At 44.8% G+C, this 22,742-nt stretch overlaps 1 protein-coding gene across 11 annotated transcripts in view; it reads right to left on the bottom strand.

The window, feature by feature from the left end:
• The window catches only part of PRRC2B (proline rich coiled-coil 2B), a 43,733-nt gene that overhangs the window by 19,965 nt on the left and 1,026 nt on the right, over positions 1–22,742 (bottom strand). For 9 of the 11 annotated variants that reach the window (XR_001558669.2, XR_001558668.2, XM_015879017.2 and 6 more), the window contains exons 2-14: positions 12,691–12,858; positions 12,265–12,442; positions 11,949–12,051; positions 10,907–10,979; positions 8,191–8,334; positions 7,268–7,509; positions 6,740–6,861; positions 6,187–6,329; positions 5,538–5,628; positions 5,009–5,201; positions 4,320–4,635; positions 3,501–3,676; positions 870–1,071 (exon numbers count right to left, since the gene is read on the bottom strand). Coding sequence is in view for 9 of the 11 variants with exons in the window: in XM_015879017.2 (XP_015734503.1) it covers positions 870–1,071; positions 3,501–3,676; positions 4,320–4,635; positions 5,009–5,201; positions 5,538–5,628; positions 6,187–6,329; positions 6,740–6,861; positions 7,268–7,509; positions 8,191–8,334; positions 10,907–10,979; positions 11,949–12,051; positions 12,265–12,442; positions 12,691–12,805 (2,098 nt within the window). In the remaining 2 variants the exon portion in view is untranslated. The remainder of the gene's footprint in view (positions 1–869; positions 1,072–3,500; positions 3,677–4,319; positions 4,636–5,008; positions 5,202–5,537; positions 5,629–6,186; positions 6,330–6,739; positions 6,862–7,267; positions 7,510–8,190; positions 8,335–10,906; positions 10,980–11,948; positions 12,052–12,264; positions 12,443–12,690; positions 12,859–22,742) is intronic. The other 2 variants (XM_015879018.2, XM_015879019.2) reach the window with 1 other exon arrangement.

Raw genomic sequence — 22,742 nt, 5'->3', positions numbered from 1 at the left:
ATCGTTAACACTACTATCTCACTGTCAGGAAGAATTAACAATCTAGCACTAGCTTGATTCCCCTTCCTTCCTGGACTGCGGATGACTGAAGCCATAGAAACCTTTCTGCAGAGAGGAGCCTGTGCTTGGGAAATACACAGCTGGGAAACACACCTGGACTGACATAGCAGGTGATACAGCCTACAGAGACCAGCTTGCTCACTACACACCATCACAGGCTTGGCAGCAAGCAGGTGCATGAAAACAAACCACAGACTCAAGGGAGTAATTTATACACCCTAGTATTTATATTCATATCTCTGAAGATCAGTAACAAGTTAAGCTCTGTGCTTCTACCACCTTCCCAGAAACTACAGATTTTCCCACTACTTTGAATGCCAATCATTCCCAAACTGATCCTACTCTTCTTAAGGGGAAGATCTATCTTTAAACCCTCTAAGGCTCCACAGTTGTTAAGGAAGATATCACAATACAGTATAGAAGATGGACAGGCAACATGCTCTCCCTCCTAACCTCCTTTGTTTACTCAGTAGTCCTCATCACAACTGACTTTCTCATCCCTAGAGGTTTACTGCAGCCAGCCAGACAGGATAAGAAGTCCGGGCTGAGGTGAGACAAAGCACAGCAAGGTTACGAGAGCCATAACTATCTCAACAGATCATCCTTCCCAATGACCAGAAACCACCTGAAATACCAGTCCTGAGGACAGTGAACACCTGGGCAATTGCAGAAGCTTTAAGACTGTAAGACAATCCTCCCATTCTAAAATCTGGAAAACCAACTCCTGAAGTCTTAGGTTTGAGAGTAGCTTTCCAGATACTGGACCAAATCAACTGCTGTGATAAAGGGAAACACTGAAAGTATCTCACCTGAAGGGTGAAGAGCTGAAGGGTAGAAATCCACAGGAGCGCGACTCTGAGCCATGCGGGGGTCCATGTAAGAGGGCATCATCATCCAGCGAGGGTCAAAGCCAAGCATCTGGGGGTGTGGTGGGTAGAAAGTTCGATGGGAATGGGATGGAGGAGGATAGACTTGCTGCTGCTGCCAGTGCTGCATCTTGTACAGCTGCTCCTGCAGGGAGGAAGGATGGGCCATTTGACATCAACTGTCATGGTACAAGAAACCACGCTTGCAACCTGACTAGACCAAAGAAAATGCATTCATTGTGTAAGAGACTCAAAAACAATTTGGAGAGGAAAGCAGGGCAGTTACAAGCAATTCACCACAAACAGAAAATGCAGCAAGTGCTGTTTTTCTTAAACTACCCAGGACACAATAAACACAGCCAAGAGATCAGGTCACCACTATAGCCCCACTGCATACTCAAATGGAAAAGATCAGCTTCAAGACAGGAGTTCATATTTTTCTCAGCATTTCCACAAGATACAGGACAGTTTCCTGTCAAACATCATCCCTTAACTAGAACTAAATACCTCAGGAGACATTGCTCCTTAAAGGAAATGCCACTGTAAGTTATTTAGTGTGTGTGCATAATAGTCCTATTCATGTTAGCCAAAAAGATTAGATAAGAACATTCTAAATTCAACCAGGAGAGCTGTTAATATTTCATAGTATTTCCTGTGCATCCTCTGGAGATGGACTGACACCGCTGGGTTGTTTTCCATTTCCCACATGGCCAGCTTACCTTCCTTTAGGATGAGGAGCGTTATGATGTTAATTTGACTCAACATTTAACTATTGCCTAAGGTCCAAGAAGAACCAGTATTTGAAGAGAGCTCTGTGTACTGAAGAAAGTTCTCAAAACATGAACAGCTCTAATTAACAGGAAATACACCTGTTTACCTGTCAAGCTTGTCACCACGCTTTTCTTACTGAGCTTACAGTGTCAAATACAGTAATTGTTTACAAAAAAGGCAATCCCTAATGCAGTGCAAGAGGCAAACTTATATCTAAAACTGAAAGTCATTACAGCTGGAGAGGAAAATACGATAAACACAAAGATTAGGTTACCTACTCTTCCAGATAAAGTATTTTATAAAAGACAGCATTGATGGCATTAAGTTTTTTCTTTTCATGAAACCACTGCAACACAAGCCACCTAATATACGAACTGCCTCATACATGCTAACAACACAAAGGGGGGGAGAAAATACAATGAAAATTTAATGTTCTTCCAGTAACAATGACCCGAGGTATTAATGGTATGACAGCAAAGACATCCAATTATTTTAGCTCCAGAGCATCTCTTAAGGGTAACACCAACATCTGTTGCTGCACGTTTGATTCATGAAAATGTCACAGGGAATAGCCATGAGAGTAATTAAGCTTCCAAGCAAAGTCAAATCTTCACCTCTTTGCTAAGGTTTGCAGGGGAGTTGATAACATCACATTTCAAATGGTTATTCTATGAAGACTGACAATTAACACTGTTATAACAAGCCTGAGTATTGCTGCTGCCCAAAGGAGAGAGGCTCGCTGCCGCAGGGAAGGCTGGATAGCATACATGACATATAAAGTACTGCAAAGCTGGGAAACAGAAGACACGTGAAGCAATTCAGACTAGTTTCTCAGTGCCCAGAAAGAATTGTCTATGAAACAAGACAAATACATACTTGTGCTGCATGGAAAATACTGATCAACAAGAGCCTCACACAGAAAGAAACTAAGTTGTATAGAAAATCAGAGCAGATGTAAAAAATCACCTACCTCTGCAAAGGCAGGAGGAAATGGAACAAGAAGCGTACTACTTTATACCTCTCACATTCAGTCCAGAAGCAGAGTTCAACCAACTCTCAACCCTGGCAGGCAAATGGCTACCCACACCAAACGGAGTAAGCATACAGAAAGCATTAAATCAAATGGAAATGGCTGGTCCCCAAAGAAATCAGCCTCCTTTCCCTTGGCCTGAATATTCAGCACCCCGTCACTGCAGCAGTGCTGAAGAGCACCAGCTTCTATTCTGTGACAGGGAATAAGAACAGGAATCCACCAGGTTTACTACCAGCCAAAAGCGTTAGATACTTTGCTGGATCTGTAAGTACCAACACAGCCACTACTGCTTTTTGACCCTGAACACAGGAAGGTGGAAGTCCCTGGCTTTCAGTACATGCACACATTTGCAAATCAGAGCTCTGCTACACACCACATTGTCCTAAGATGTCACACTGTCAGGAGATGCAGAGACAACAGTGCCAGACAAGTCGACATCTCTGACAGCATCTACTTTTCTCCCAGGCAAGTGAGAAACCTGGCCTGCCCACGCCTCTCCCCAGTCACAGAAAACTGTTAGCACAACAGCTCCAGCATAAGAGGCAAAAAAAAAAAAAAATCATGTAACCTACACAGGGAGCCCTTTCATGGGTGTTACATAGTAGACATCTGTGATCAAGAACAGGGAAAAAAAAGCTAGAGGAGAACCAGCAGCTGTCACCTCCCAGCCCAAGGATCGGTTGGTTACCTGACTCTGACAGCATTGAAAATCAGGCAGACAGCTGTTACATAGGGGTCCAAAGTGGTGGGGAAGGAGTAACACCTATTACCTGCTGCTGTTGCCTCTGGAATCGTGGGGGAAGAGACTTCTGGTATTTGCTAAATTCCTGTGCTGGGGATGGAGCTTCTCTGAGTTCCTCCTCACTGCTGCTTTGAGGTGCTGCTGGGGCAGGAGTCTCCTCTTCCAGATAGCCAGAGACATCCTGCGTGTGAAACTCAGGGGTTGCTGGAGAGAGGAAAATAAGCCTTGATGAGTCCTGCCCAAAACACAGTTTGTGCATACATCAGAGAAAATATACCCAAGTGCAGACACATCCTGATTGTGTTACGTGGTTGAACTTTACTACAGTCATATGTAGCACCTCACAATATGTGATCTGCCCTTACAGCTCTTGTTTTGGATTCTGAAATCCTCCTCTGCTATCAGCCTTCTGCTTCAGCACTGTGGGACAAAGTCCATTCGCTCTGTTACTCCTTGAATTTGTTAACACTTCCCAATAAAATGATGCTGTGACCAGCAGCCTCATCACAAATAACATCATCTGACCATGGCAAGTCTAGGAGGCCTACTCCAACAAGGACTCTGACAGCACAGCTAATTGACATGGTTAAAATAAGCAAGGAAGTTCATGCTTGTTTCCTTGTTTTAATAGTTAGGTTGCTTTTTATTTTTCCTCCTCTCCCCTCAAGTAAACTTTCATCATCAGCCCAAAATACCCCACAGAATACATGAGGCAGCTCATCTCTTAGGCACCACCCCCAAATGCTCCCTCTTCCAGGAACTCTCCCTCAGCTCAGGGGAAAGTTCAGCACAATCACACAAAAAACAACAAAAAACAGTTTTTACAAGGCAAGCAATGCTTCTGTACCTCTACGGAAAGCATGACCATTCTCTTGCACGGTATTTTTCTCTGTGTTTGAGGGTCGCACGTCCTCATTCTCTGTGTGTTTCTGGGTCTCCCCACTCTTTTGAGCCAGTTTGCATTTCTGATCAAGTTGCTTCAGCTTGGCAGCACAGGCTGCCAGACGCTCCTCCCTGGCTCGCCGCTCCTCCTCCTCCCTTCGCTTCCTGGCCCGTTCAACAGCCTCAGAGATCTCAGAGTGCACAAATTTCTGTCTCAGTGGCAGTTTTTCTTCTTTATCCTCAAGGGACTGCTGTCTCAGAGCACTTCCCTGTGAGGGCTTCTACCAAAGGAAAAACATTTCTCAGTAATCATGACTCAAACGTATACCCTACCTTGAGCTCTGCATCCCATGATGAGAAAAATCCCCTCTTGCCTGCTATCATCCTTCTCTATCCTCATGCATACAAATCCCCTTTCAGTGAGGAGTCACTGCTATCTACTTCAGTATCTCCATTTTCTGTCTGACAGCCCCACTGCTTGGGACCAGCTTCAATTTTCTCTTGCTAGTGGCAGTGCAGTACACATAAGCAAAGAATTGCGAAATTCATCAACGTGCCACTCTCAGTATTGTGTCTGGGAGGCCTCTTAAGGACAGCGATATGTCACATCCACTAGCTCAGCAGAACAAGCTTATGCACATCAGCTCAGACTACCTGGTATTCAGACGTAGAGTTCCACCCATTGATCTTCCTTGGTGGCTGCTGTGAATCCTGCACTTTCCGGACTGACCGAGACAAACCGACTGAGTCGCTCCAGTTTTTTCCTTCCTCCACGGTGTGTTTGACATCTGCACTGTCTGCAGAGCTCATGGACAACTGCCGCTGCCTTCTGGGATCCCAGCTGTTCCTATCATAAAAAAAAAACAAAGATTTGCTATTACATTTGCAACTTGCCTCAAAAAGCATTTGAGGACTCCCTCATCAAGCAGCAACGATAACAGACTGTAACAGAAACAAAGAATCTAAACAAAACAAACACCAGTCCAAGCAATGGGCTTTTCCTCCCAAGGTGCTTAAGGAGTTGTTCACTGCTGCGCAGCTTGGCACTTAGCTCTATGACCCAATGCACACCCTTGAGGTCCATTCAAAGACTGGCATGTGGAATCAACAAAATCAGTATAAGCAGGGAGAAAGAAAATACAAAAATTTCAATTTCATGGATGTGGATGCAGCCAGTTCTTACCATTTCTGCCGTCCATCTTTAAGAGATTCTTCTTCTTCCTCATCTTCACTAAACTTCAGTTTCTCAGAGTAATCCACTTCATCATGAATGCCTGAGAAGGGAGAATTGGAAAAGGGGCACATTAGAAAAAAGAAAAAGTTCCTGCCTCAGAAATCTCATACCTTCTCCAGCACTGTAATAGACACAGCACAGGTTCTGGAAATTACATGATTAGCAAGAAATCACACTGCTAAACAGCAGGTTGATCCCAAAATAGAAGCAGTAAACAGCTTAGGGAAGAAGGCTGCAAGTAAGGAGACAGCTATCAAACTAAACTGCATAACTGCATACTGCCAGAACTGAAAAGGTGAGACTAGCTCTTCACTGCTCTCATATCCTACTGCTGCTTGGTGTTATCAGCTTTTAGGAGTCTTCAGATCCAGTTCCTAGAGTCCTGTGATGGAAGGATCAGAAGGATCCATTGTGTCATCATGTACACCAAGAGCACCTTCACAACTGCACTGACCATCCCTTTCTCCCCCTTATCCATTCTACAGTAGTGAAATAGAGCCACTAGAACTTTCTGGCAATTCCACTCTGCAGGGAGGAGCAGTTACTTTGCTTTACCTGCTAAGTCATTGCTTGAAGCTAAATGACAGAGGTACTGTACCTGCCCATCCATCATCCGCATCATTATCTAGTTCATCCAGCCCCTTCAGGTTCTCTGCATTGATAATGGTGGGTCGAGGTGCTCTCTCTACCAGCTGCCGAAGTGGACGTGCTGGGCGAGACAGGCCAAGCCTGTTCTCTTTTCTACAGACAGATGCAAAAATATTGGTTAGAAACAGAAGAACGTGTAGTTGACTTTGTAACAGCAACTCAGCCATTTTCTACCAATTATATAGAAGGAATCTCTAGTATCTCTCCCTGTTCAGCAAAACTTCTCTTCCATATCTACCTAGTACTCACTTCCTAGGGCTGCAAACCTGCCAGTCCACAATCACACACACACCTACTTTACACATCTACCTGCTCCTGAGATGCACAGTGCTCAGTGTCATGTGACACTTCAGGTGCTGCTATAGTTAGAGCAAAGCACTGACCTCTGGGTAAAAATCAGGCATTCTTTTTAGCTACCTACAACTTCACCCAAACAACAAGCGTAAGGCTTGTGTCACACATCAAAAGCAGCCTATCAAGTGGGACAGTCATGGAAACCTTACCCATCCTGGTCGTTCATCTGGTATTGTCTGAAAGGGACACGGGGCTCAAGCCGAACTTGAGGAACAGGGAAAGACCCTCGTTCCAATGGTGCAGGGGTCTCAGATGGCTGTTGTGGACACATCTGGAACAAGACAAAGCGTAAGAGCCTGTATTTTCACTACCACAAGCAGGTTTACCCAGATTAGATTACACACAGGCACAGTAGCTGTAACTATGCAAAGTTAAAACAAATGTATAATGTCTGGCTAACAGATACATCACCTCTCCAGCTCTAGAAAAGCAGGAACTTTTCCTTGGGCTGAGCAAGGCTGTGGCTGTTTCATTTCTCCCTGGAGCACATAAGTGCTATGCCACTCTAACTTGAAAGGGTAAACATACAATAGGGAAAACTAAAAATAGATGAAGGATCCCTGAGCAAGTTCCAGGAAGCAATTGAAAGAAAAACGCTATTTTATCTGACTTTCTCAACACGCATAATATTATGAGAAGCAAAGATATTATAGGGCTTTGTGACAAGTGCAACTTACAAAAGCAGGTAGCATGTCATGGTATGTAGGTGGCTGGTAGACATTTCCCATGAACTGCGAAGCCCCTCTGCGGACAGGCTGAGCTGGGCGGAGAGACGGCTCCTTAGGATCGCTGGCACTCACTGAGGAGGGGGCTCCGTCTCCAGTGCTAGAGGTCTTGCTGCCCAGCTCAGCAGGGGAGGCGGTCAGAGATGTGGCAGAGGTTATGTTCCTCCCACCGCCCTCCCTCCAACTCGTGACATCTGGAAAGGAGGTAATAATTAAGTTAACATTTGTGAATGTAACCACTTCAACTGAAATGCAACACTGAAATGATCTGGTCAAGCCCTAATTACTCTAAGAATGTAGAAAAACATCAGGGAAATTTCCAGACACATTATTTTTCCCAAGAGACCTGAAGCATCAGCTGCTACGAGGTAATTACTGCACCAATGGTGTCCTTATTTGTCAATAAGGCTCAATTTCAACCAGAACTCCTTCACCCATCTCTGCAGTCCTCATTCCACAAAATTAAAAGCAATCAGATCAAACATAAGTGCTCAAAGACAGGACTAAACCACACGCTCACTTCACCTGTAACTCTCCCCTACCCTGAGGGAAGATGCCTGTTTTGCAGCATCACTATATTAAAAGTCACAAAACAAAGTCAACCTCCCCCTATTCTGATACACAGCAGTTTTAATGAAAAACTCTGGTATATTGCAGCGTGTATTAGCAGACTGGAAGATGCAACTCCAGCACCCAATATGATGAACTTTACATACAAATCCACAGTCTTTGCTAAGCAATATATAGGAGCTTATAGAAGACAAAAGTAGGGATGGAATATCTGACAGGACAGTGAAATGGAACCCCCTGCCCAAAGTAAACCTATGGGATTCCAGTTGTGAGCTGGGGTAAGGCAGAAATACACATCCACTTACTCTGGGGGCGGAGGCTTGGTCCTGGCCCATACGACAGATCTAAGGCGCCCTTTTCTTTGCCAACCTTGTCCTGCTCGCCAGCTGCTTTCAGCGTCGGAAATTCCTCGGGAGAGAAGGATAACAGTCGGCTTGAGGCCCTTGAACCTGTCAGACAAATAAGCATGGGACTCAGATCGTTCCACTCTTCCAACTCCCTTATGAGATCACCCTGAAAACACGTTTCCCAAGAATCAGTGCACCCAGCAAATTTAAACCCAACTTACTACCATACCTGCACCTCCGATCACATCCAAAACCCTTTCACAAGCTGCCACCAACTCTACAAGTCACAATTTAGTCTTCACTAAATACTTCCACAGTCTCGAGATTTTCATTTAAACTCTCAGATTCATCAGAGTCAGAGTAAACTTTCTCAGCTTTCAATTATTTCTGTGCAGCACAAAATTCAGACTGAGGCAGAGATGCAAATTCCACAAGGCTTACAAATGATATTCTCTTTCCCAGTATTTGACATTTCTATTCAGACTTCTACTTAAATCTCACTCCACTGGGGCACTCTACTGTTAAAGATTTCTGGCAATAGAGTCGGTGAAAGATCACAGATAAGGACTAAGTGCAATATGCCACTTCCCAGCTCTCCTCCTCGCTGCAGCGTTTTTAAGATGCAGATCACTACCCAGAGCAGGCCAGGATCATCTTCTGTCATTGGAAGATTGTTTTGCTGAGTCACCCTAGAATGAAAGCTCTCTCTCTTCTGAAGATCTGGCAGCGACTGGGAAACAAAACAGCAGTTCTATGAAATTTGTTAACGCTGACTAAAAAGAATCTGTCTGCATTTTTACATTCCTCTTTTTCAGAACTGTTTCTTTGTGTTACTTGGCTAATCCTCCTTCAGAATTATCTCACTAAAAGCATCAGCAGTGACTACTGAAGACCTAACAAAAGAGTCTAATATTGACTCTTTAGGGCAAAGATAGGAAGTCTGGCTTAAGTCATTAGCACTTTCTGGAATCTGCACACTGCACAAAGTCTCCCTCCTGAAGATTCTCACAGAAGAAACTGCCAATTGCTGAGTGTAACATCACCTGACACATGTTCATCTTTTCTGCTGCATTCTACTGAACTAGAATAACAATGAGAACATTAACAACATTTAACTGTCCTTCAAGACAAACTCCTCCATCCCAATCCCCAGGCTGTATTAGTTTTATCCCTGTGGGTAGGGCTGCAAAATATAATGACCGCTAATGGGTAGGCATTAACAATTTGCACTATAACCCTAGGCAGTATCGCACTGAGAAAAGTCTGGAGCCTGTTTCAGTAATGGTTTCATTGTCTTTCTTTCTTTCCCTCAAAATGTCCCTTATATGGAAGAAACAGACACAGAGCAGTTCATCTGTAATTTACTAGTTCACATTAGTTTAGGATATACCCCTCTCTGAGAGAAAATTTAACAGCAATGACACCTACAAGAGCCAAAAGCAAAAGACTTCTCTGTCAATACTACTAGAAAAGTAATTGTTCACTGCCAGAAAAGAAGTGCATGAATGGGGTGGCCTGACAAATTCTTTCAGCCAGATTTCTGATACTTCTGTAATTCAATCATCTTCTAAGTTGCTCTTTAGTCACATATGCAACTCTTCTTGGGCTGAGAACTCCACACTGATAAGGCTGTGGCCTAGAGTTTTCAAAGTCTTTAAGAGCACTGTTAGAAGATCGGATTTCAAGAGGACTGCACAGGAAGGAACCCTGCAGAGCAACAGTCTAAAAAACGTACCAATTAACCAAAAAGCCTTTTCATTGTCCATCAACTTCAAGCAGGCATAAGTTTCTGTTTTAACATTTCACCTTTGATAAACACCCTCTCACTAAGCAACTCATTTAATTTAGGATAGGCTGGTACCCTCCATTACTGCAATCTGTGGATGTCTCAGTTCTTCGCAAAGAGAAAGCCACCTATCTCTGCAGTTTAATTTGGTGTCTCATGGCTTCCAGTCTATCCACATTAAACTCTGGAACTGAGCCATCTCACCAAAGTTTAAGTACTTGAAATTACCTTCTATGTGGAAATAAATGTATCTGAAGTCAACTAAACTCCCAGTTTATGTTAACACTGTTCCAGGATCCTTAGTCAAGCAGAAGTGGTAAGCTGCACAGTTACCAAGAGAGACATCAGGCATCAGCTGAGGTGGAAGCAAGGGCATCCTGCAGCAGGTGGAATGTCATTTCCACCATGGACCCTTCACCCAAGGACAACGCATACAGCCTCCCCCAAACATTAACCATCACAGGCTTATTCCAACCACCTCACTAAGCCACACTCCCCATGCTACCAGCCATGAAAACATAATTTTCAGTCTCTGATGTCCCATTTTCTTCTAATCCAAACCCTTTTCTCCTCCACTCTCTTCTGCTTCTATTTAAAAACCGCTCTAGGCTGAGGAAGATGACACTGGCACTCTGGTTCAGAGCAACAATAAGACATGCTCTGCCCAAGCTGTGTCTTGTGCTTGAGAGACATCAATTAATGCAGTTGCATCATTCCATCCATGCAGATTCAAAACAGGATTCATGTGGCCATACTGCACTGTAACCAACACAGCTGTGTGCCATTAGGCACCAGTCTAGACAGGGAGGGCAGAAAGAAATGGAGTCCACCCCAACTCATGCCTGAGAGAAGCATGTATCCAGCTCTCTTTCTGTTCATCATACTCACCACCTTCTAGTCCTGCTGGCTTTCCATTCAGCTGTGCCCATGACTTTGGTCCACCTGGCACTGAATTTGTACTCTGAAAATACAATAAAGTCACAACAAAACCAAAACAAACAAGAAAATGCCCAAAGATCAGTTAATTACTCCTCGTTTCCTGGGTAGTTCTTGTTACAGTCCAGGTATCACTGGCTACCATAGGCGTCCCATTTGTTGCTGGGCCTTAAGTTAACTGCACCCCACTCCAGTGCGTTATGTGATGCTACAGTGAAAATACTCTTCTGCCCTGCCTTTATACTCTTCTCAGCTTCACCAACTGAAGCTGAGCTTTATTTTCTCAAACCATTCTTTTTCCTTTCCTACCTCCAATAAATCTTTCTCTTTGTTCTGTTGCATTTTCCCAAACTGGACATCTTAATCTTCTAGATTTGTTCCATGCTATACCTCAGCTTGAAGGCTATTCTGTTTCTCATGCATTAACTACTCTTTTCAAATCACAACTTGCCCTAATTTTCCTGAACCGCTAGGGCTAGAACTGGAAGCATGAAATCCACAGCACATGGGGACAGGTCCTTGCACTCTCTGAGAAAACTTTCTTACTTGCCAGTAGTTTTTTCAGGTCCTGACACTGGCTACTTCTCCCACATGACCACATCTCTTCTTATCAAGTCTCATCAGGCTGGGAACAAGAGCTGGATCTGTTGTCACCAAGCGACACTTGAATTAGACCCAAAGAAAAATAGTTTACAAGTGCTAACCAGCCATCCCGCATTCCAGCCATTCTTTCTAGATTGAAACTAGACTTTCCCCATACACTTGAAAGGTATAGAGGTAATGTGCACAAAGTTGCACTGTAACTGCAACACTTTATTCCTGAGGCACAGCAACTTGAAGTCAAGAGTCAATTGCAGAAGAATTGATTACACAGCAGCTGTTCTGTACGCTATAGTCTGACAATTCTTACTTGCAGGTGGCAACAGACAATTAAAGGAAGCCCTCAAGCTGACTGGGCACAAAGGAAACAGTGACAGAGACCACTTGTGCCTACCTCCTGAGCGATTGACTGTGTCGGCTTCTGTAAATTGGAGACAGATTTCTGCAAACCCTGCTGCAGCAGCGACTCCTGCAGCTGTGCAGCCGTCGCACTGGAACTGGGAAAGAACAGCAGAGGTGAGATCAAACAGAAAGAAAGGCAAAACAACAAGCAACTCTGGCAATATATAACAGCTGCTAAATATCATGCTACTTTTGGTTTTGCACTGGCCTGAAGAACAGAACCGATCTTTCCAAGGTTCAACACAGCACATCAGTGCAGAATTGCTGCTGCCATTTACCTGACAATAGCAAAAAGCAGTTCTGCCTACCTCTTTTGGTCTGATTGATCCTGCTTGTTTGCCCATCCTGTACCGTCTTTGGGTACTATAATGACGTTGGGGTCGTTTCCTTTGTTCTCAGACTTCAAGCTAGGCAAGTTTGCAGGAGGTGGCATGCGCCGAGCAGCAGCAACTTTTCCAAGACTCTGTAAGCCATGTCTAGGAATAACTAGTGAGAAGGGAACACAAGAATGAATGAAAAATGAAAAGGCCCACTGTCCTCCAGGTGCTTTGCTAGAATTCCTCCACGACTCTAAAATAATAGCAGCTCAGTAGCAAAACCAATCATTTTCCTTCAAGTCCAGATATCAACAGTTGAGTAACCCTGCTTCCTCCCATTTAGGCATCCTATCCAACCTAACTAGCTCTGCAACAGCACTTAGAGAATCGCAGAAGATTTCTGAAGGCATTCCTTACCTGTAGTTCTGATAGCTTCTATTGACTTTCCTTTATACTTATCAAACAGGCTGAGAGTCGAGTACTTGCTTTTCCCATCCTTTCCCTTGGTTATTTGCCCCAAACGATCGGACATTGCGATGAAATGTCATCTAGTAAGGAAATTTCTCTGCGCCGCTCCCAATCTGCCTTTTAATGAAAGAGAAGCAGGAAAATGCCATCAGATTACCTTGCCATGATTACGTAAAAAGCAAACATGTGCGACTGTTAGAACAGCACACTGGATACTGGGTTTCACTACCATCACTGTTCTCCCCCTCCCAGCTGCAAAAAGCTTGTGGGATTTATGATTCATAAACTACATTAAAATAACTGCAGGAACACATTTCTCATGGCATCTTTTTTTATTTTCTTCTGCCAACTCCAGCACTTACAGAACTGAACTCCTTTAAGTATGAGCATACAAGGAGTGAGGTCAACTTGGTCCTTGCTTAAAAGAATGAATCTTTACAATAAGCAGCTACACACAATGACTCCTCAATAAGAAAGTAAGTACGGTATCCTTTCCAACACTGGAATGTATCATTGGGTTTCCTGCTGAACTCCTGGTAGCTGGGCTTGTTACATCTAAGACAGCACTTACTGAAGGTAACAGAATTATTTCCTCTAATTCCTTTTCCCTATCTGTTGGCTACAAGAGAGAGCTGAGGAGTGAATAGAACAGGTTCAACTACAAACCCTGAAAACATTTCATAAGAAATACACTGTATGTTCTGTTGCTGGCACCTCCAAGTACCACTTTTAGCTATAAATGTGCTTTTCACAATAGGTATGGCTTGCTAATTTCTCACTCTGATTCCTGCCTGCACAATGCACTGTGATTCATAGCATTCACTCAAGTCTGCTTTCTTTTTTGGGCTCTTGGAGCCTAGGACAAAGCTGAATACAAGTTCCATTGACAAACATACATCTCAGCAAATGAAGCCTTGCTTACTTTCAATGGATGTTTCTTTTAGGTATTGTATTTATAATTCCCTGTTCTCACTTTTCCACAAACCTAGAAGCTTAATCTAACCTTTTCACATGTCATTTAGATTTCCAGATTTCTTCTCGTAAAAATCTCCATTTTAAGCCTAACACTGCTGGCAGTTGTATTATACCATCTGCCAGGTCCTATCTTACAGTTTCCCACTGTGTTCTGGAGTAACAAAACACTGTTATATATCAGACCTACCCACCCTTCACCCTTTCTGAAACTCATTCAGCTGCAATCACGCTCCCAACACAGCCAGAAATCATTCAGCATTCTGAAAGAGACCATCTCTGACCAGAGGCTATAGCTTCTCCCAGTACTGCCTTATCAAACACCATTTCTGGGTAAGAGGATTAGTCCATGGCATTATGAACAAAATAAGCACCTTCCACAGCCAAGCTGGAGAGTCAGTTTGAGAATGTACTGCAAACCTGCAGAGAGCCAAGTAAAACCTACCTAAAGATTGAGGCCAGGGAGCAAGTTTCAAACCAATAAACCTGGCACCTTGCAGTGAATGCCCTGCAGCGCAAGGATTTAAACCAGGAGCAAAGTGATCTGGTGTGCAAGGCAGCAAGTGGAGAGATAGAGAAGCACTTTCTGTCACTCTAATAGCATCCACACAACACTCAGAAGCACCACCAGGCTCCTCCACGCATCCCTCACAGCCAGGCTGCTGCTCTGGGCTGCAGTGTGAATGCCTGCAGAGGCAGCAGTGCTGACCAGCATCCCCAAAAAACCTTCTCCTGCATAGCAGCAAATGGATCTTTGGCTCCAGTCTGGTTGCATCTTTGCTCGAGCGATTACCATACACCAAAGAAAACTCATTTCCCTATTTCCACCACATTTTATCAGTGGGATAAATAAAAAAAGAGAAGAACGCTGTTTAGAGCAGACTTAGCAGGAAAGCAGATGCTGCACTGAGCAATACCCTGTTCAAACCAGCAGGGTCGCAGGCAGAATAGCAGGGGGAACCATGCACTATCCCACAGCCACCTCACCTGCAGGTACGTACTGAGCCCCAAGGTGAGAGCTGGCCTGGACCCCACCAACCCTGCATCAGCCTTACAAATCCCAAGCAGTAACATCCATTTTAAGGTTCAGAAAACTACAAACGAGATCAAATTATTAGGCATGAGAATAAAACAACAGCTATCACATCCAGTTCAGGAATTAGAAAGGTCCCAAGTTCCTGAAAGTCAGCATGCAAACAGCATACGGGTAACACTGCCAAAGAGAAACCCTGACAACAAGTTATGTAACTGGGTCTCAGCTGCCTCCTGATTACATCTGATATCATCAGAAGGATGCAGGAGGAATAAACAAGCACTTCAATGCAGAGGAGCTGGGGTCATGCTGGGAAAGAACCTCTAGTCAAACACTCCGGGACAGCCAGAACTGTTGTCTGGATAAGTAAAATTCATGACTACTTTGAACTCCTTCAATGCTTTGAAGCTGAAAATGTGAAGTGCAGCTCTGTTTGTGCACAACATAACAGCGTGAACTGCAAAGGGAAACATGAATCCATGGGGAAATGAGGGATTTCTGCATGCAAAAAGGTTACAGCAGTGCTGGGCACCTGCAGGACAGAGCTGTCCCCGAGTCACCTGGCACTGTGTCACACACTGAGCCTCCAAAGGCCATCATGATACTGCCCTATTTTCCCAACACACAGCCTGACAGGGAATCCAAGCAGAGATTGTTAAAGCCTTCCAGTCTTGCAGAGCAAAGCAGTTTCTGAGAAAAATCAAGTTAATTGAGACCTAAACTGACAGCTCGCATCATTATTAGGGGAGTCAGAAGCAGAAGGCTGATGCTGACATGTGAAAACTGACAGCCTCTGACCTGTGCTCCACGACCGATCGTTGACCCTGAAGAAAGCATTATTCTCTGTTACGGAGAACTAAAAATCCATCACCTACATTTCTGCAAGGTGTCTCTCTGGGTTTATAGATGTCTCTGGGGGAAGGTTTGCTATCAGCATTAGCACCCAGCTTAGCTCTTTCCAATCTCAGGACTAGCAATATCCAGGGACAGCACCAGAGTGTGAAATACTGAGCATCTCAGAGGAACCTGAGCACACTGCAGCGTGACAGGTTACAACAGAAGCCCCAGGGTACAAATAACATGCCAAAATTACTTTCTGGACAGAGAGCTCCTCTATCTCTGTGTCTTCATGTCCTCATCGTGCTACCCTGGATCTCATCTGCGGGTACTGACACTGTCTACACTCCATTTTAATGGGATACATTTTTATCCAGGCAGCATTTATGTCCTGGATCTGCAGCAGGGATCCACCATACACAGGTACATGGCCCTGCAAAAAGAGCCCTGTGAAAAGCTGGAGCTATTGGCACTGGTTAACAAGTGGAAACCTCTGAGCTGAAAACACAGCCAAAGGGAAATACCCCTGACAAACAGGATTGTCTACAAAGCTCTTTGTAAATTCCTGTAGGAAGGAGGCAGGGCTGCTAGAGTTTTTATTCACAAGACTTCAATGGAGCTCAAATACCTGGAAGCCAGCCAGCCTTAATTGAAAAGGGCAAACAGATTGATCAAAGGTAACACACACACACACACACACACACACTAGAAGGAACCACTCCAGCTCCTCACAAACCACCAAGCACAATCACTTGGGCAAAGCCATGGACCAATGCAGATTCTTTGTTGTAGACTCACACTCCTTGCTCCTTAAACAGCAGCAGACACAAACACAAAACAAAGCAACAGGATGGAGGTTCATGCTGAAAAGGCTTTTCTTCAGATCAGGAAGACTCTTGACCATAAATTTTCAAATTCACAGGTTGAAAGAGTTGAATTGTACTTCCAGAAATGAGAAGCTGCTTAGAGTTGATGTTAAACTGAAGTCTACTGTGGTTACTAACATTACCTGTAACGTGAGACCTTCTCAAAATCATAGTATAGTTTTACAGATCAGCAGTGTTCACTTGTCCTTAAATACACACAGTCTTTTTTTTGCTACTAACCCTCAGAGCTTAATGCTTATCTGCCAACAGGGAGATCCACTGCTCCTGGAACATGCCCCATCAAGAACCACCTACCCATGGAACAGCCACCACCTGCCTCAGCAATGAAAGATGCCACTGGCTGCCATTCAAAGAGCTTTGGTCAAACAGCACAACCAGCTGCTCCAGGGATTGGGGCCAGATGCACTTTTGTCCTGTAGGAGACCTCCTTGGTCCAGGCAGGGATGAGCACTGATAGGAAAGGGACCAGATGAGCAAGCAATTTCCAAGAGCAAGGGGGAAACCATCAGGAGAATATCAGCATCTGAATATGAAGTCAATAGGATCTGCACAGTAGAGCTGTGCAGCAGACAGGCTGTACCAAAAGCCCAGGCCACAAGAAGCCTCTCTGTCAGTCTGTCGCACTGCCCAGGAAAAGCTGTTAAGATTTGTTCAAAAGTCTGAAAAAAAAGAAAAAAATCCTGCCAGATGAGAGAAACAAGCCAGCATTCTGCAGTGCAGAGAGATGGAAAACCCTTAGCAAACAGGGCTCATGATTCACCAGGGGGGACTCTCCTTGCAATCCTTTTAATTCTAAACAATTCCAGCTGCTCTCTGCATTGTCTCCTGCGAATCTTCTCTCCCTGTAAAAAAATGAGAGACCAGGATTCCATCTTCCATGATTGATTGCAGAGGTATGCTGCTAGCTGAGTAATGCTGTCAGAGGCTGTCTGCCAACAGACCTGCCTGCTGGTCAGCCTGCCCATCACACCTCAGAGCCAAGCCTGACTTTGAGACATGCAGCAGGAGCACAGAGATGAGAGGCAAGTCTTCTGGACAACAAAGGATTCAGCCCAGGGTATTATGGTCTCTATGCAGAGCTAAAACCTGACGGAGCACAGAGGGCATGCTCTATAAAATGATCTGACCTCATTTTTTTTCAGCTGTCTCCACCAGGTTCACCTGCTGCCCCACTCATAAACATACCAACAGGTCAGCAATCACAGCTCCTAGTACTGAAGCATTGGGCAGCCCCAGGTTTGGCCTGTGAGCTACAAATGCCTCACCTCTCTGCTAAACAGCTTTTCCAGCGCTGAACAAGCAAGGAGCAGAGAGAGACATCCAAAAAGCATGGACTTGTAACTTACTGTGAAACATAATGCAGACTGGAGCCTGGAGAAGAGCTCAACTGTATTTACAAAGAAACATTAACTCGCTCTGGACAGACAATGCTGCACCCTGAGGAGGGCCCCTGAACTCCAGTAACTCCTTTCCTAGCAGCACCAAAGCCACGTTTTTTCTACCCAACTACCCCATCATGCAACAATGAAGGAATCAACCCCTAAACGCCAGTCTGTCACAAAGGAATAACTGTATCTTTAACCCAAGAAGAAGCACTGGAGGGCTTTCATACCTTTCAGAACAAGAAATTGATCTGAAGTGGAGCATCCTGGAAGCACTGCCTGTTAGCAGCATCGCACTCTTTGCCCTCTCATCCAGGCCATAAAGATGTTTGAGGAGACTGGTCCCAATACAGACCTCAGCTCAGAGCTGAAACACTCCAACCATAATATACCTGAAGTGGTTCTGCCTTTCACTTCACTCTGCTCTGATTCCTCTGAGAGCTGAACGTTCAGGTTAAGTACAAAGATACAATGTTCCGTTCCATCAACACTTAAAGTAAGGAGGACTATCACAAACCAGCAACGTTGATACAAACAGAAAGCACTACCATAATGCTCTGTTAGTAAAACCTGTTTAAAAGCCTCCTGGCAGGATTCAGCTGAACTCTTAAGGTAAGCTGAGCATTCAGGTACCTGAACAGCAACAGACTGTGAGTAACTAGTCCAGATCTCCTTAGGGGGTTCCAAAGCAAACATCATCAGTTCTATTTTACAAGTAACCAAGGCAGGGAAACAGCAGTTGCTCAAGTAACACTGCAGGCAGTGCCATAGGTCCCAGAGCTCAGGTGTCTGTCCCTGCCTCTCGGCACATCCTTGACCCTGTTCTGCATGCAGAAGCCATGCAAACCTGAGCTGCTAAGACTTACAGAAAGCAGTTCTTGAGTAAAATCATGAAGGAGCAAAGTGTCAAAAAGAAAAAAAAAATTAAAAATAGTCAAAACAGGAAGGAATATATTGCAGCAGCACCTGGAATGTCTAGAATGGTGTTTCCTTCAGTGGAAGAGACCCTATAGGGTAGAGAAATCACCCATGTAAGTTCTGAGGTCATTGCATGAAGTCTTTCTGACTGACAGCTGAACTCACCACATCTGGCTCCAAGCTGGCAAACACACTTCCACTGCTAACAACCAAACCCAATCACTGCATTTTAAGGCTGTAAAACTATCTCTGTCTTGCATACGGAGTCCTCAAACTCTTACCAAACAGGCTTTCACTAGTCACATCAAGAATACTCATGTATCTGAAGTGAGACACAGCAAGATGTGAAACACATGGCCTGCCCCCTCAGCTCACCCTTGAAGAGCCTGATACAACCAGGGCAAGGGACAAGCCAAAGGGCTGCAATCCAGGCTGCTGCCAGGGAACAGATGCCTTCAAAGGAGCAACCACACACACATCCTTCCAGTGAAGTTGCAAAGAGCATTTCACAAATCCTTCATCTGGTCCCATGCTCAGGAATTTACTGCACCTCTACGCAAACACAGGTTTTATAGCTAATGAGACTGGAGATGTCACAGATTCAGGAGCTGGAAGGAGAGCAAAGCTGCCAGTCTTCAGGGTTACAATGTTTTTTTCAGAAACAAAGAAAGCTCCTTCCACATAAAGGCCATCAGTTGTTGAGTAAGCAGTTCTGTCTTCCCCTGCCTCAGGAAGGATCGTGCTGTAATAGGGAGGTGGGAGCTCACCTTGTGCCAGCACGCCTCCCTCCCCCTGACCTAAGCTTTGGGAGCTCCTCACTACACTTCCAGACCAGCTGCTGACTTGACAGCCTCATCTCCCACTCAGGTTTAGTACAGAAGGTGATCTTCACAAAGGCTAAAGACAAAACGCAATGCTATCAAACCATAAGCAGTAAACACCAATCCTTCAGTTCACATTACGGAAAGGCTCCCACAAGCCCCAGCTGAGCCAGTCTGTCCAGAACCATTCCTTCCCCGTGTGCTGACATAGCTTCTATGGCAGGCACCATGACCACGCTGCAGGGCACAGAGCTGCCCTGGCAAAGGCTGAATAGATCTTTCTCTATCAGATTTCACCCACTTCCCACAGCCATCAAGACTGACACAGCGGGTTCAAACCATTAATAAGATTACAAGCGGTTCAGACAAGCCTGCAGTTCACTTACACTGCAGATACTGAAGCTTCCAAGAAAGTATTCCTTGAGGTTCTCTGGTTTTAACAATACCAGGGCAATGCAGCATTTCATAGCAACCCTTCTTCCAGGACTCCTATTCATAGGAGCCATTTGCACTACAGATGAATGCTGAGAATGCTAAAAAGAATCTGCTGGGAAAAGGACACAGGTACAAAGTGGGGAAAAAACTGCAACGATACGTGCAGTTTTACTCAGTACTCTGAAGCAGGGTGAGGCTGCAAGGCTCAATGGACAACAATGCCATTCAGACCATGCACAGAACATCTGGACTATGCTGAGCTGGACAGGAAGCAGAAGCGTCTCATAGATGCTTTAATTCACACAGATATTTTCAGTGCATAACTAGCAAGGTGTCATCTCTTGTTGTCCAGAGTGAAAAGTGACACCACAGAACTATGCAGCTCTGCTGAGTGGCAGAGCAAGAAACAGACCCTCCGACTGACTTTGTGGGGCTGGAAAGCACTCTCTAAATCACTCATGAGCACAGCAAGGAGCAACACAAAGTCCTGGGCCAGGGGAACTCTGGAGGTGCAGGCTGTGCTGGGAGAACACTGCCAACTCCATACATTGCTTTTACTACAGCAGGATCACAGCCATCACCAGAAGCAACATTGTGCTCAGATGCAGAGCACTAACACGGTAGTAAAACTTGAATCTCATGAAAGCACTCCTAAATAATTGGCCATAAAGTTTTGGTTGCTAGGTGGGAGCTCAATTCTTGGGTTATTTAAGAAGATAAAACCATACTCTGTACTATTTCAACCATTAAGAAACATTTCTTGAGCATGCCCCTACTCCCCTGCCGGCTTTGCAGCCCACTCCAAACTCTGAACAAGAGCACACAAGGCTTTTGTACAGGGCTCCCAGCCCACACACAGGTAGGAACAGCTGAAGAACCCACCCCACTGCAGAACGCTTCCAAAAAAATACCACTATATTCCCACACAAAAAGTGCCTGTGGGAGGTGAAGTCCCAACACGAGCTCCTCAAACCTGCTTGGCTCAATGCAGCACCATTAACAGCAAGTGTGGTGTCTAAAACATCTAAACAGCAACCCAGGAAGGACTCTTCCACTAAACCCCTTCCAATAGGATGCCATCTGTGTGAACACCGCATTCTGCTCCTCTTTGTGCCACTCACCTGAACTTCAAAGGCTATCAAGGATGCTCCCAGCACCTAACCCAAGCCCTCTGTGCATTTCAAGTACTGCACTGCAATAGCATAGTCTTTTTGGCCATATCCAAGCATACCATTAAGCAAGCCCTCAGTTGCTTGCCCTTGTGTTTCCTTTTTAAGCCTCCATACTTTAGTCTGGCCTCCTCTTTCACTTTTGCCTATTCCAAATCCTGCCATTACTTCTTCCACTGCAACCAAAAGTGCTTCCAATAGTCCTCCATAAATTAACACCTACGGTCCCTTTAGATGGTTGGACTCCATGATCTTGGAATGCGTTTTCCAATCTAGATTCTAATTCAGAAAGATGCAACAGAGAGCTCTCATCCCTTCCAGCTCAATGTAGGTGCTCAGTACCAGGCACTGAACACATACTGTGACCCCATTCAGAATGGGGCACACACCTCTTAACACCCCCAAACATCCCCCTGTCCTCACAGAGCCCACAGCACATCAAGCTTCCATACAAACCAAATGCCAGACAAGGAGCGCTGCAGTGCTACCACACCAGCTTCCAGCCCACCTGAGTTACAGCTCCAGTGCTTCCAAAGAAGAACACAAAGCACACAGGATTCACAGCTACACAGTTCCTAGCAGGTTTGTTCTCCTCTCTGTTAACAAGGAGAGAACTGCTTGTCCCCCAGCTTTTACCTGTTTGCAGCGCTTTCACCTCAATGCCTGATGATACCCGACTGCATTTCTTCTGTTCCAAGTGACAAACTAGTGATAAGGAGCTGAGAAATTATCGACCTATTAGGAGAATGAGTCAGTGCCACATGAAAAACAAAACCCACTTACAAGGTATGAATAGCAAGGAAAGCAAGAGTGATACTGAAACATCACAATCGTTGCCAGCTTGCAGAACACGGGAGGAACACAGTGAAGAAAAGGGAGGCTCAAACAAAACACAACGCCATTCCTTCCTTTAAGAGGCTGTTGGAGTAAATGAGCCTTTGAAGTTAGGCGCTACAGAAAGCTTTAATAGAGGGTTTTATTACAATGTCTCCGTAGAAGTTAAAACCTTCTATTAGGAACCTTTAGAAACATTAGTCAAGATTTATTAAAACCAAGACGTTTTTAAATCCTGCCTCTATTTCCCTGCATTTGGATGGGCTGCTTCCTTACTGTTCCCACTTCAGCTTGGGAAACTCCATCCGAAGTATGTGGTGAGCACCATATAATGCAGTTTCCAAGAGGTCAGATGGGAGAGGTGTTGTTTATCGTGCCCCCAAAATAGATTCTGCTAGCTAGGAAGAACCTCTTCCACCACAGCCCTGAGAGAAAGAGCATCACCCATAGACCCACAAGGATCTGAAGGATCCTGGGTGAACTCCTGATGGAACTGAGGCACACTTACTGTATTTCAATTCAGGTGAAAAACATGGGCAGGTATCTCAACAAGGTAAGTGCTAAGACAAGACAAAGCATTCCACATAAGCCTTGATTCAGTCCTGGAACAAGTGGGATTTCTTCCTTCTGGACTTATTGCAGCTGATGATGCAAAACTGCAACCTGCTTGCACTCACCACCCATTTCTAGAAACAGAATTTCTCAGGTCCTGA

The sequence above is a fragment of the Coturnix japonica genome, chromosome 17 (genome assembly GCF_001577835.2).
Source record: "Coturnix japonica isolate 7356 chromosome 17, Coturnix japonica 2.1, whole genome shotgun sequence".
In the NCBI taxonomy this organism is placed as follows: Eukaryota; Metazoa; Chordata; class Aves; order Galliformes; family Phasianidae; genus Coturnix; species Coturnix japonica.
This window is presented reverse-complemented; position numbering and strand designations above follow the sequence as displayed.